The 14,322-nt window shown below is 41.8% G+C and overlaps 1 protein-coding gene across 1 annotated transcript; it reads left to right on the plus strand.

The window, feature by feature from the left end:
* Nucleotides 1-231: 231 nt before the first annotated feature.
* On the plus strand, nucleotides 232-1,742 carry LOC122620772 (peptide tarsal-less AA). Its single transcript, XM_043798386.1, has one exon. The coding sequence runs from the start codon at nucleotides 999-1,001 to the stop codon at nucleotides 1,095-1,097; it is 99 nt and encodes a 32-aa protein (XP_043654321.1). The 5' UTR covers nucleotides 232-998; the 3' UTR covers nucleotides 1,098-1,742.
* The last annotated feature ends 12,580 nt before the right edge of the window (nucleotides 1,743-14,322 follow it).

Consider the following 14,322-nt stretch of genomic DNA (forward strand, 5'->3'; position numbering starts at 1 on the left):
TGCTCTACCTGGAAATGAATGAAAATACGATCGTGATCATCTCCGCACTCGCTCTCACCCACTCGCCTAAGAGAAAGGTGCCATTAAGAGCGCGGCGCACCTGCCGTATATCGCTCTCTTTTGCACTCGCTCCCGCTCTTGGAGCCCCCGACTGCGACGCCGGCAGCGACGTCGAGCCGGTCGAGCATTTAAGCTTACGACTTGACGAAAATCAAATCAAAAGATCGACAACATTCGACGAGTGCAGATCACCAGCTAAAAGAAAACCAGCTGAGACGTCAGAAAAGTCCGCAGATTTTCACGTAACGCCTTAAAGATTTTCCGTGCGGTTCCCGAAACATCTAAACATTATTAATAAACAATAAAGAAATTTCTAGTGTCAGTGACTCTTGAACGCACAACAAAAAAAACCCCAAACGCACAACCAAACGTGACTGTATAATCAGCCAAGAAACCCAACAACTGGTGGTGATAATAAAAGAACTTACAACAACAGCGGCGAGAACCAGTATAAAGTTCAATATCGCGCTGATTCAAATTAAACAAAGGAGAATCGACAGCAGCAGCATCAGCGGCAGCAACAAAAAGCCAGCTCGGTTTTGTCATTCAAGTATTTTTGGTCAATACACGGCATTCGAAATGGCAGCCTACTTGGATCCCACTGGCCAGTACTAAAGAAGCTATACGAAGTCAGCTGAACATCGTAGTCGTAGACCTCTTTAGCAAGCCCAATAAATCACAGATCTTCGCCATGGCCGCCTATCTGGATCCCACTGGTCAGTACTGAAGAAGGAGCAAGCCAGAAGAAGCAGCTGTATTTTGAGTTTCAAGCCGAAAGTGATCGCAAACAGTCTCAAAATGTCGCACGATTTGGACCCCACTGGCACCTACTAAGGTTCTACCTTGAGAACTCCACTTAGCCAAGCATACGAGTACAAGGCTACTGCCAGGAAAACCCTATCTCTACTTCAAGAGCCCCAAAAATACAATCCTACAACATGCTGGATCCCACTGGAACCTACCGGCGACCCCGCGACGCGCAGGACTCCCGCCAAAAGAGGCGACAGGACTGCCTGGATCCAACCGGGCAGTACTAGACACTGACACCCCGACTTCAGAGCCCCATAAAGCCCGTGCCTTATCCAAAAACTCTGGGCATGATTGGGGGAGCGCGCTGGTTGCGCGTTCGTGGCCGCGAGGAGACTTCCAGCTGCCGGCGGAGGAGAAAGCTGGCGATTGGGGCTTCCCATGAGCGGAGCCCTGCGATGCAGACTTTTGTATTTATGTAGTTTTTGCGTAGCCTACCCATACCTATTATATTAATTATTTATTATTATCATACTATTTAAATTAAATACTGTTCATTGCTGTTCACAAAACACCGAAACGCACACATTAATATCCTATATTCTATATTGTATCACACATACACCATATATGTTATATATATATATACTATACACTTGTAATTGCTTCTTCAAATTGGAAAAGATTACGCAAAGAGTATTACGTTTAGTGTCATATTTCCCGAGCAAATCTTCGTTTGTTTAAATTATCATTTATTTATTGCCAACGATTTGTAATGTTCTTTTTTTCTCTCTCGTCGAGAGCAAGGAAATTCATTCGGAGCGAGAAATTTTGTTTAGATCTTAAGCGTTTTAAGCTATTTATATGTCTACACCTTCGACCGACATCCACAGACCCCAAACACACACCTCTCACACCCATTTAAATATAATATTAAAAGAAAACCATATTTAAAGCTGAACATTTTGAGTGCATTTTTTTCCATTTGCCGGTGGATTTTCCATCGATCGATGGGTGTATGGATGGACCAGCTACCAGCAATAAATTGTCGCATTAAATTACAAGATTTTCCAGATACACATACACATGCCCACACACACACACACACGCACACAGATCTCTTGGGGCTCCGCCGCGGACAAATTGCTGCCGGGGGAGCATAAAATATGATTTTCCAAACGGCCAGCGCATATTTGATGAATCTGTGGGCATTAATTAATGTCACTGGGCGGTCGCCGGCGGCCAAGCGGCCAAGCGGCCTGGAAATGATCAATAAACGTGGAAAACGCGGAGGGGGCTAATGAAAAACGCATTTCCCAATGCAAAAATATTACCCGGACAATCGAAGAGCGAATCTCGATCGGGCAAGGCTTATGCGGAAGTAAAAGTTCAATGTTCGTTTGTGCTCCACAAGTGATTAGGTCAATAATAGCACAACAACTACAGCCGAGAACTTGTGATTCTGAGAGAGTCAGAGAGAGATCGTTGTTTTCCACTTAAGAGAGCAACGAGCTTTTCACGCGCTCTGCTTCTGCCTCTGCCTCTGCCAGCAGGTTTTTCCAGCAGGAAGTTCCCAAACCGAGGCAGAGTATCTTTTTCGACAGAGAGCGGTGGAAAACGAGAGAGCGACTATTAATAGACACGCGCACATAGCTTTTCATACTCGTGTATCAGTATGAAGTTCAGGGAAATCCACTCGCAACGAACAGCTGATCGCCAAGGTTGCTGCGCGGCCGGCGCTGATGACGTCGCCTAACGGAAAGCTTTCCCACTCGATTGCCGATTCGAATTGAAAATGCAATTGGGCGATCATCTCGGCCAGCTCAGCCAGGTCGGGACCCCATCCCATCCGATTCGATGCGACTGACCCGCCTGCAATCAGATCTTCCCAGGAACCCACACGCGCGGTGACCCAGTTAAGTTAACAAGTTGTTGTCGCCGATATGAATGAATATCGCTTTCAGCCACAGAATGTGTATAAGCCAACTCATGTCCAACCGAAAAAACAGACAGCACACGTCAGTGGCAAAGAGTTGGGCAACTTTGAATACCCTGTAAAATCAAAGGTTCCTTGGAATCGTTAATCCCGAAATATGAATGTGTTTGTAAGAGTCATCAGACTTTGTGTTTTTATTACTTATTTAACAAAAATTTTAATATATTAGTTGTTTGTATGATAAATAGCTAAGTTTAGTGTAGTACTTAGGTACTACACATATGCAGCTCCAGATTAAGAATGGCACATTTAACTAAATATATTTCAGAGTCTGCAGATCATTAATTTTCCGAACTAAAGATAAATTCTTGAAAGGACTACTCCGTTTTCATTACTTTTTTCTGCGCCAAAATGAAGTGCGAATTCTGGAGGCAAACTAAACCCAAAACGCTGGGCAAGGGTATCCAAATTGAACGAGCGAACGAAAAACCGATTCCTCATAACCGCAAGCAGAACTTTCTAAGTGAAAGTTTGCCGGGGATGGAGCTACTAGAAAATACTGTCGGTGCCTCGGACTCATCGCCCGACTTTTAGTCAGTCATTCAGAGTGCGACGGGATGACAGCCCCCTTCAGTGCCGCCCCCGGATTCAACTTCCAACTTCCAGCTCCCAACGTCCCACACACAGATACTCACTCACACACACGGAGACGCACACGCATACTGACGAACGTATAACTTGACCTACATTTGTGCAAGACAATAACAACGAAAAAAAGCAACAAAACACACACATACAAAACAAAATAACAAAATTTACACACAACGCTCAGAGGAAAGAAAAAGAAAAGGCAAGACATTTCCAACGGTACATGAGCTGCTGGCCGGGTCTGAATCAATGTTTATATATGAATCGGCAGGGCTTCGGATTCGGATTCGGAATCGGAATCGAATTCGCTTTCCGATTCACAGGCCTCACTGGGCTTTGTTTCTGCCCAAAAGTTATTATCGTAAAATTGATTTCATTGAAGTTGCTGTCTTCGTCATCGGATCGAATCGACTTGGTTTGGTTTGGTTTGGTCGAAGCTTTTGCACATACTCGAATATATGTATGTATCTGTATCTTGTAGTATGTATGCTATACATCGCTTTCTGGTACACTCCGCTTATGTATTTTGATAATTAGGCGAAAGGTGAATAAACCCATTGGCTCGATGCCGCCGCTCCGCGTTCAATTTACACATTTTGGTATTTTGGTAAAAGAAATCGAGTCAGCAGACTGCAGCCCGTGGATCGGCGATCGGCGGTTACGCATTGGAAAACGCTAGAAGACACCACAAATAGAAAGCGACAGTGGATGTCAAGTCAATCTGGGACGTAAACAGCTCTCTGGTCTTCATTAAAGAGAAAACTATTATATTTTCTGATCACATTACAAGAATTGCTAGCCCAAAATGCACATAAATTGGGTCCATAAGCTGTTTCGAAGTGCTGAACTGCTTTGCTGTACATTGTAGTTAAGTTCATCAAAGATGAAACTATATCAAAACTATAATACGATTAACAGTATTAACATTTAAGAGATAAAAAATATTTCATTTGAACTGATCATTTCTATTTCGGGAGTCAATGGTGTTTGAAATATAATATATATTAATATATTAAAAACAGTCCAAGGTGCAAAAGGGGTTGGTTACTATGAGTCATATTTTGCTTAGATGTTACTACAATTCCAATCAAGTATAGCCCCCTTACTTATTAAATCTTTTGAAGTCAACAAATTCGGGGGGCAGCCTGATCAGTTTTCTCCGCTGAATTTTCTACAATTTTCCTGTCACCATCTGGAAACGTCACGGATCCCCACCTCCACCAATAATTGCATTCGAGTAAAGTCCACGATCAGTGCCACAAAAGCTTCTCTTTCACTGCCGTTTTTCCTCGAGCGGAAGAAACAACAACTTGAACCGAAAGATAAACAATCAACAAGCACTCTCACTGCTTTTGGGGCAACTCGAGGCGAAAAGGTCAATGACATGGTCCAATTTCCAGGAGACACTGAAGACTGAAGACTGAAGACTGCAGAGAGAAGACTGTCTTCGTGTCGGCGGGCATCTGCTTTCCGTTCGACCGCGCGTTGTTTTCAGTGTAAACAACGGCACCCCAATGAAGACGACAACGTCGAGAGCAATGGAACGCGCAGCCCGCCAGCGAAAACAAATTCAATTCACTTTCTATTCCAATGAAAAATCGCTCAAAGCTCTAGCGGCGTCTTGGAAACGAAAACACACACAAAGATCAACAACAGTATCAACGAAAGTGGTAGACCAACAGCAGCAACACTGGTCTTGCTCTTGGTCATACAACCCATTGATCTTCAGTCGCTTTCAAGTGGGGTAAACAACGGAGCACGCCTCATCAGCAGCAGCAACATCAGCGCAAACGATCGGTACACTGCGGTAAAATCGGGGTACCCTGGACCCCCTTTCGTTTCATCAGGGATGTGAATCAATAGTACCGATCTTCAGCAAAAAATTGAATACACCTCTATTTGTTAACTAGTCTCAGTATATTTTGATTATTATACTTAAATACATTGAATAAGTCAACTACTCCTAAAGGATGTCACATGAATTTCTATGAAATGAATATTTTTCTTTCCCAATAAATAGCTACATTTTTGTGTGAGATCCTTGAATCCTTTTGGACCGATCAAAGCACATCAAATTTCTTTCAGTGCGTCATTTGAAAGCGACTCCAAAACTAACTTTTAATGTTGTTGTCTTTTTGGCTTTAACGGTTTCCGTTTTTTGTGTTAGTTGTTGTTTGTTTGTTCAGCCAGCAGCCACACTTGTTGTTGTTGGTTCATTTGAATATCTAGTGAAAATTTCACCCAGACAAGTGCCTTTTGTTATATATTCAGTTTCAGTTTCATCTCCCTGCGTACCTTCAAAAATATGATAGTTTCTCCTAATTTGCAAATATTTCTTTTTCTTTTTTTGTTTTTCTTATTTTGGCAAAGCCAACACAGAAAAAGAGAGAAGATAAATATTTAAAATATTTTTGAACTTGTTTCGCATAGTTTTGCGGCGATTCACGTGTCAGATTTAACATTTCGGCTTAATCTGGCCTTAGTCATCAAGTGGATTACATTTGATTCACCACAGGGCGTATGCGCAATATGCAGGCAAAATGGGTCGCCTGCCTTTACAAAGGCAGCATAAGGCGGGGGTTTTGGTTTGGTTTTCCCCGCACTCAATGCAGACTTTGGCCCGCGGCCAACAAGAACCCAGGACTTAATAGGCCAACGGGCCAAAATATGCACCGTGGGGCACGTACGCTGGATGGAAAAATGGCAGGAGGTGGAAAAGCGCAGAATGAAAAGTGAAAAGTTTGCCAGCGACAAAAGAGACAGTCGCGTTGGAAATGTCTTGGACTTGGTTTTGCCAATTGCAAATTACGTGCCATAAAAGCCAACAATTGCTGACGTTTGGTGTGGGCCGTCCTACCCTCTCCTCTTCAAAGCCCATTTCCATTACCATTCCCATTCGCATTCGCATTCGCAAAAGTCACCCACTCACTTGGCCACTTTCACGTCTAATGCCAAAACACGTTGCAATTTTCATTGCTTGGCACTGACTTTAGGCTTGTTGGCCAAGTCCAAGTTAACCAATTGCGCAGCCTGTGCCATTTGGCGAGCAAAAATATCTGATATCTGCCAGCGCCTCGTGTACTTCGTTGCTGACGGCTGTTTTGTGTTTGCAGCCACTATCAGTGACGTCAGCAGTGGGCGGAAGGCGAGGGGGTGGCGCAGCACCTGTGCAAACCTGGCGAGTTGGCAAATAAATTGCGTAAGTAGCTGTTCCTCAGTTTTTAGTCTCAGTTTCAGCATCTCTACTCACGCTAACGCCAGCCCACACGCCCACTGGCAGCTAGATTGTGTAATAGAAATAAGCACATGACAATTAATTAATAGCACCCAAAGTCGAACGCACGCGCCTACAGTCCGCAGTAAAGTCAAACGAAAATAACTTCGAAAGCAGCCAAGTTCGCCGTTTTTGCGACAATTCAATTAAAAACCTATTACACATTGTTTTTGGCAGCGCGGAGCCCTTGAATGGGGTACATTAAGTACGAGCTGCAAATGAAATACAAATATATTTATTTATATATACCATTTATGGGGTTTCATGCTTTATAGACTTTAAAACCTTTATATATAAAAATAATATATTTTCCAGAATGAATTAATAAGAAGAATATTAAACATCCCAATATAGAATTAGATGATTATAGATTTAAAGTAATTTTCCCCATTAAACCTTGTTACAAGCCCATTAGAGTAACGCGAGTTCGACCTGCTGAAGGTGTCGGCATAACTCATAATTGTTTTAGATGTAAAAATATCAAAGTATTTGGCCAAAACAGACAGAAAGAGCTCTTAAGCTTGGGCTCCCCAGACGGCAAACGAAACGTGAGCTGGCCAAAAGACACACACACACACTGTTACCAAAAGCTGGCTACCTGTGTGTTTGTACACCTGTCAGGTGGGACTCTTGTATGCCTTTTGTTTTTCCTTAATTTTTTTTTTTGGGGGAGCTGAAGCTGAAACCAATCCATCTAGCGCCTCCTCTATCAGCATAACAATTAAGCTTAAATACTTTTTGCTTACTGACTGGCCCCAAAATGGGATTATTCACACTTCATTAGAGCCATGTGAAAATGTATATTTAGTCGTTTTCATTTGGGGAGCTTCAACCTGCATGTGGCTATCAAAATTCATTCAATCGCCAAAAATCCAGAAGAACGAGAGCTGGTGGCTACGTGACAATATTTTATGGCACACGAGAGTAGAGAAAATCAAATGCAGATCAAAGAAGACGAAAAAATCGCTGTAAATGTAAATGTAAATGTATTTCGATCATAAAAATGTTAATTTCGGGCTACGTATCCATAAGATACAAGTGTATCTTTCGAGTGAGCTTTCAATGCATTTGGTTTGGAATATTTCCCACCTTGTGGGCACATAAAATGTGAATTCAAATAGACGAAACAAATAAAAATAAAACATAAATAAATACGCAAACACACTTACACAAAGAGAGCGAAAGAGACGGGGCTAGAGAGCCAGCATAGCAACATACAACAAAAATAAGTTCATTGAACTATTTGTGAGCTTTTTTGTTTCTGTGTGTGTGTGTTGGTTTGTAGAGGTGTGTGTCTTTGTAGAGGTGTGTATCTGAGTTTCTTTAGTTTTATTCGTGGATTATGGTATCATAGCACATAGCTTCTTCTTCGAAAGGTTTTCGTCTGCCGCTTCAGTTGATTTTTTCTTTTTCTTTATTTTTTTATTTTTATTTTCATTTTTTGTTTGAGGTGTCATGTGCTTCTTTTGGGTCTTGGATTTCGGCCTTTGTTTGCCGGCCATCGTCGATGGTAATGTAAACTTTTATAATGAAATTAAAATTGATAGCAACACTCAACTGTGATTAATCACACTCTTAAGTGGCTTGGGAAGTTGGCCCTTTTCCTGCCAGTCATTGTCCATCCAGGAATGCCCGAAAACCCAGCCCCGATTAACCCATTACTGCCAGACCGTAGTCGCGAGTCGCGACATTTAATTTGCCATAAAAAGGGAGTGCGACCTTGAGACTAGCAGGTGAGAAACACATTAAAGGCAAGTCCTCTGTCTGAATAAATCGAGATTGAAATTAAATCTTAAACAATACGAGCATTTGGACCGAAAGTATTCCTATCGCGCACTCATTAAACAAAGCAAAACTCGTCTGCTTGCTGGCAAACAGAATGCACTTAATTAACTCAGCTTCAAATAAATTGCGGTTTCGAAAGTGTATTTGTGCATTTTGTATCCCAATAGTCTTGCGACCACGCCAGACGATCCCTGGCACATTACTCTTATTTTTATTATACTTCTTTGTTGCGCAGATTAGCACCAATTAATTACTGTATCGTATTTTAAGCGAAACAAGTATTTCACCTTGTTTATTGTTTATTGTTATTTCCCTCGGGACACTTTTTTTGGGAAAAAATACACCCAGAAACCGGAACATGACGTAAATCGGGGAGCTATAGCCAATTACATGGGAATATTTCGGAGCTGAATGATCTAGTTAGCGATCAATGCCGATTAAATTAGAATAAATATCAAACGTATATTTATTAACAATCAGCATGCTGGAATCATTTGTTGGAACACTTGCGATCATTTTCGATTCGGATTAAGCTAATTAGTTAACAATAGAATATGGAGTACTAGTTGTAATAAAGCAGTTCTTGGATGAATGCACAAATAAATTTACAAATATTGGGCATATCATTATCTATGTCCCTCTCAATCAAAACTTAGTTAGAACATATCATTCAGGTTAAAATGGTTAAATATTATTAAGCTTTATTGACAGCATTTTAGATTTATTACTTCCTCTTCACGAGTAACTAAGTTGACATTACACATGCTCACGATCGCGACACTGCGCGAAAATACAGGGAGACATTCACCCCATTTATGGCATGTGGCGCATAAAAAGTTTGGCTTTTGCATAATCCCGATCAATGGCCATGCAATTGGCCCAAAGGCGTTTAATGCACAAAATGCGCCACAGACGTACTTCCCTGCACTCCCCTTAACTCCCCTGCACTCCCCTTAACTCCCTGCAGCCCCAAAATGCCAATACTCCCCCATTGTTACAGTTACCACCTACGGCGAGCAAAGCCGCTCGCTGACAACATAAATAAACAATTAATAATTTAGATATAAATTAGAATAAGGCGGGGAACACCAGTTTACGCGGCAGAACTCGTGCCACACTCGACTTCGCCTCAAAGCCAAGTTCAATATCAAACAACACGCGCGGTGCGCGAGCTTGAGATCAGTAAGCTCAATGATCGGATCGCAAAGTATCGCATAGTATAATAGTATAATAGTATCTGAAAAAGACGCCTAGTCATAGTTACACACACTGACACACACTCGCTATGATGCCGATCTGATGGAGAACAGGAAGCATTACGGAGATAAAACGCCATAAAAGGCGATTCGCAATAAATCAAAATTAGCAGCATACAACTTTGGGCCAAAACACACACGCCCTTTTGGCCGCGGCCAAAACTGCCCCTCCTCCACCCTCCCCCCTTCGCCCCCTCGCCCGGCTCACTTTGTCGCTAAGTGCAGGCTGCAATCAATGCCGTAATAGCAACAACAACAATAGCAACAACAACAACAATAACAACTTCCGTATTTCATGCGCTGTAATTTAGCTCAAGTAACAAAATGCAAAGCCAAACTAAATGTTGACGGTGACGCGACGCGACGCTGAAACTTTTGAGCTGAGAGCGGGCAGATGCACTGCGCGAAAAACTGGGGTCAAAGTTTGATTTATTTTTCGTAGTATTATTGAGAGTTTTTTTAAATCACGCATTTGCTTCGATAAGTTCCCATAACTTCCAATGTACATAGGTCGTATAAAGTAAATATTCGCTTATATGCACATGTGAATATTGGGAAATTATTGATTTCAATGTATTAGAGATTTAACACCATATATTATTCTCAGTATGTGCTTATAAAATGTATAAAACTATTTAAAATGTATAACAAACTATTAAGCATCTCAATGCAATGTACTGCTGGATTGATAGGGTATAATTCTTGATTGTTCCATGACGAATCGGGAACCAGATGCCAAACCGCTTCAAGTTCCCAAAATATCAGACAGTACTAACTATAGATTTCTTTCCGTCTGCGATCCGTAAGCCGATTCGAGTGCAAAGTGCCAGCTGTAAGCTGCAATCGAATATTTGCGGCCCAAAGGCGACTCCTAGCACGTCTGCAGTCGATGGCCAGCCAGGCACTCTGTGCGATTTGAGTCGATTTCGTGTTTACATACAAATTGACATAATTTGTTTATAAATGTTTAATGATCGACTGCCGACCGGGCCCAGACGCGGACTGTTTACTATTGGCCATTGTGCAAATACACAAATACACAAATACGAGTAATATGCGAGGCGAAGAGAACATGCTAATGCAGATATCAAAATCCCCACGAACCACTGACATTTGCTGCCGTTAATTGAGATACTTAATGCACCTGGGCCAAGACATGGCAATTGTTCAACATCATTGGAGGCAATTTATAAGAAAGTGATATTAATTAATTGATTGAACGCCGACGCACACAGCAATTCGATTTATTTACAAGTCTAACCCGTTGGCAAAGTTCGCCAATCCAGTATCCAGAAAATCGTGCGATTAAAACTGGATATGCATATCCTTAACTTTTTACTTGTATATATTGTAGAAACGCTGAAATTATCGTATTGATTGCATAACACCCGACTCATCAGCCAGAAGAAGAAGAACACAATGCGCTCCCGGGAATATTTGGCAAAAAATAGTAATAAAGGGGAAACAATTAATTAACATATTTTTTTTACCAAGTTGTCTTGACGAAAGCCATCCGACCGTTTGCATATAATTAAGGGACTTATGTACGTAAGAGCATTAAAGTTTGTAGATTATAGCAGTGTCTATTTAAAAGAAGTTTTTTATTAGGATTCTATACCCAAATAAATAAATGGGGAGGACTCGTCATAGTTCTATGAAAGTCGTATTTTTAGATTTGATAAAAACCATTGGTAATGGTAATGGTAAGTTAAGGGAACCTAATTAACCGAATAAAATACAAAAGATCAGTATTTCAAACAACTTAAGTGTTCGGCACACTTTCCAATCGTTCTGGTTTAGCCCCTCCAAATATATATTTATACACTCAAACAGCTTATGGGTGGCTCGAAAAAAAAGAAAAAAAAACAATACCAAAACCCAACCCAGTTGCGATCAAGTGACGCAAATGAAGGCACCATAAATTGTATATATATCAGCGATATATCGAAATCGACCCCCGGGCAATACGTGTACATACATAAGTGCATTATTAGCACTTTCATGGAACTGAAAATGGAAATGGAAATGTCAAATGGGCGCTGGACACGGAGTGCGTAGAAGTCATAGACTGGCGGTCAAAGTCGAGTGGATCGGTCTATTGATCGGTCATATTGGTACATACACACATATATATGTACATATGTGCACATACTGCTGGCTGGCCTGGCCATTACAATTATTATTACATATTAACATTGGTAGCATTCTTACATACTTAATACATTATTACAGTAATTTAATAACATGTTCTCATGGTCAACCTGCTGCCCCGGCGGAGTGGAGTGCCAAGTGGATTCCATCCGATCCAATCCGATCCAATCCAATCCGAGTGCTGGGGCTGGAGTATCGCCACGCTGCATATTTTAAAGAGCTTACAATGTAGGCAAGAGCCAAGAGCCAAGAGCCAAGAATCCAGAGCTGGACCACCGCCAACAACAACAGGAGGTCATAATGAACGACACTTTACGGGCAATCCGGCAATCCGTTCCATTGATGGCTCAATGGGGTTCCGATCCGTTCCAATCCGTTCCCGGTCAAATCAAATGCCCAGCAGTTACAGATACAGCATAGATATAGATATAGATACACCAACAGGTACAGAGACGGATTCAGATACAACCATCAAATATCACGATTTTCAGCTGTCACCCTGAGTCGCCTTAGATGCGGATGCGGACATTTGAGATAGCTTCGGCTTGGCTTGGCTTGGCTTGGCTTGGCTTGGCTTTGATTGGATTGGCTGGTGGAAAGTGAAAATGCATCGGTCTAATTATAACACGTGATTTCATCGGACGCGCATGATTTATGCGCAAGTGCACCAGATCCAGATCCGGCAACAACAATGGCCCACAACCTGATTGCACTCGGATTTGGATTTGGATTTGGATTCGGATTGTCTTGGGAGAGCGATGGAGCTCAAGTTCAATGTGGAAGCGACTAATCCGAGCCGCCAGACAAGGCGAACCCTTGAAATGGAAGCGCCTCACTCGCTATCTAATACAGGGAGGAAAAAGCTCAAGTCTTAGATAAAAGAAAATTGGAAGTGAAGTATAAAAGTATTGTTAAATTTATTACAGTAATTCTTTTTCCAAGCTATTTCCTACTGTCCTTTTTTCTTCCATTTTAGTTGTACGATGAATAGATGTATTACTAGTGCAGTTTACTTGCAACGACTTCCTTAAAGTCAAATACTAAATGGGGGCTCTATTATGAGGTTCGACTTGAAAATGGGCAGATATTTCTCGCGGTGTAGGGGGCCTCCACCATGCATCCGATACGCCTCTGGACACCCAAAACCGCAAACCTCGACGTGCAAATGTCTATGCAAATGGGACACCCTCAGCACTTGGGATCCCCTCGCCCTCGCCCTCGCCAGCAAATAGGCGGCTTTTGCACAAACAATTCCATTTCGCTTTTAATTTCTTCGCGCGGCGTTTTTCGTGTGTGTTTGTCAACTAAATTGGGTCTAGTTTATGCGGTTTTTATGAATCTGACCTTAGTCATGATCATGAAACGCTCCACGCTGAACCAATCCGCTGGGTTGCAATTAGGGCATGAATGGGGAAACCCAGTGCCAGTTACCCACTGAAAAAAGAGCCTGGAAATTGGATAACAAGAGCAGGAGATTACGGTGATTGTATGAGCTGATTTCAAATGACACTAGTACTATACATATACAAAATATGTATATACAAATATATAAAGTGCATACATTGTATAGTATTCAAGAATATTTAAAATGTGATGTGTAAGGAGTATATTGCCTAATTTCACCGTCTTAATCTTACGGAAAAACTTTTAGGGCTGACGCAATTGGCCACCACCTTGATTTAATGCGAATATTTTACCCCACAGTGACTTGACTGAAGCTAACGAACCTAAATCTTGTTTGATTGATATGAGTTCCCAAACTAACGACACGTGATAGAGGGCTTCGATTGGAAAACCGATGAACCCCCAAAAAGAACCCCAAGTCGAGTATTGACACATTTGCTGGCGCGGCTTCAAACAAGCTCTAAATCAAGTTCAAAGTCAAACTAATTATCGGCAATTTAGCTAATCAATAAAATCAGCTAGCGAGCATACGTAGAACGATTCCCCCGCCCAAGAAACATGAAACATGTTTGGTTTGAGCTGGTGTTTATATTTAGTTTCTGCTTTTTTGTTCGCCTTATTTTGGTTTGGGCAGCCAAAACAAAGCGCTTTGACCAGCCAAACTACTTACACCGACTGTCCACAGAGTCCCACACAACACAACACAACATAACACAACACAACACAACCCAACACACAAATAAATAATTTAAGGCAAATACAGACAGCAAATAAGACAGCAAATCAACGCGAACAGCAATATTTTGGCAGCGAACTTGTTTAATTTGCATAAAGTCGCACAAATAAAAACGATGCAATTAAAAAGGCGCGCGCGTAGATCCAGTCAGCTGATGATGGGTTCGGATTGGCTGGAGTCGGGCAGAAATATGGCCAAAAGGGGGAATCGGCGAATCGGCGACTGGAGCCGGCAGTCGGGTAAATTTAAATACATTTTTTATATGCACTTTGTGGACTTTTTGTTGGAATAATTCGCCGTCGCTAAGTATTGCTCGGAATTCAGG

Source organism: Drosophila teissieri, chromosome 3R (genome assembly GCF_016746235.2).
Source record: "Drosophila teissieri strain GT53w chromosome 3R, Prin_Dtei_1.1, whole genome shotgun sequence".
Taxonomy (NCBI): domain Eukaryota; kingdom Metazoa; phylum Arthropoda; class Insecta; order Diptera; family Drosophilidae; genus Drosophila; species Drosophila teissieri.

What these genes read in the sequence shown, in the direction of transcription:
- LOC122620772 (XM_043798386.1), top strand. Translation starts at nt 999, where the DNA reads ATGCTGGATCCCACTGGAACCTACCGGCGACCCCGCGACGCGCAGGAC.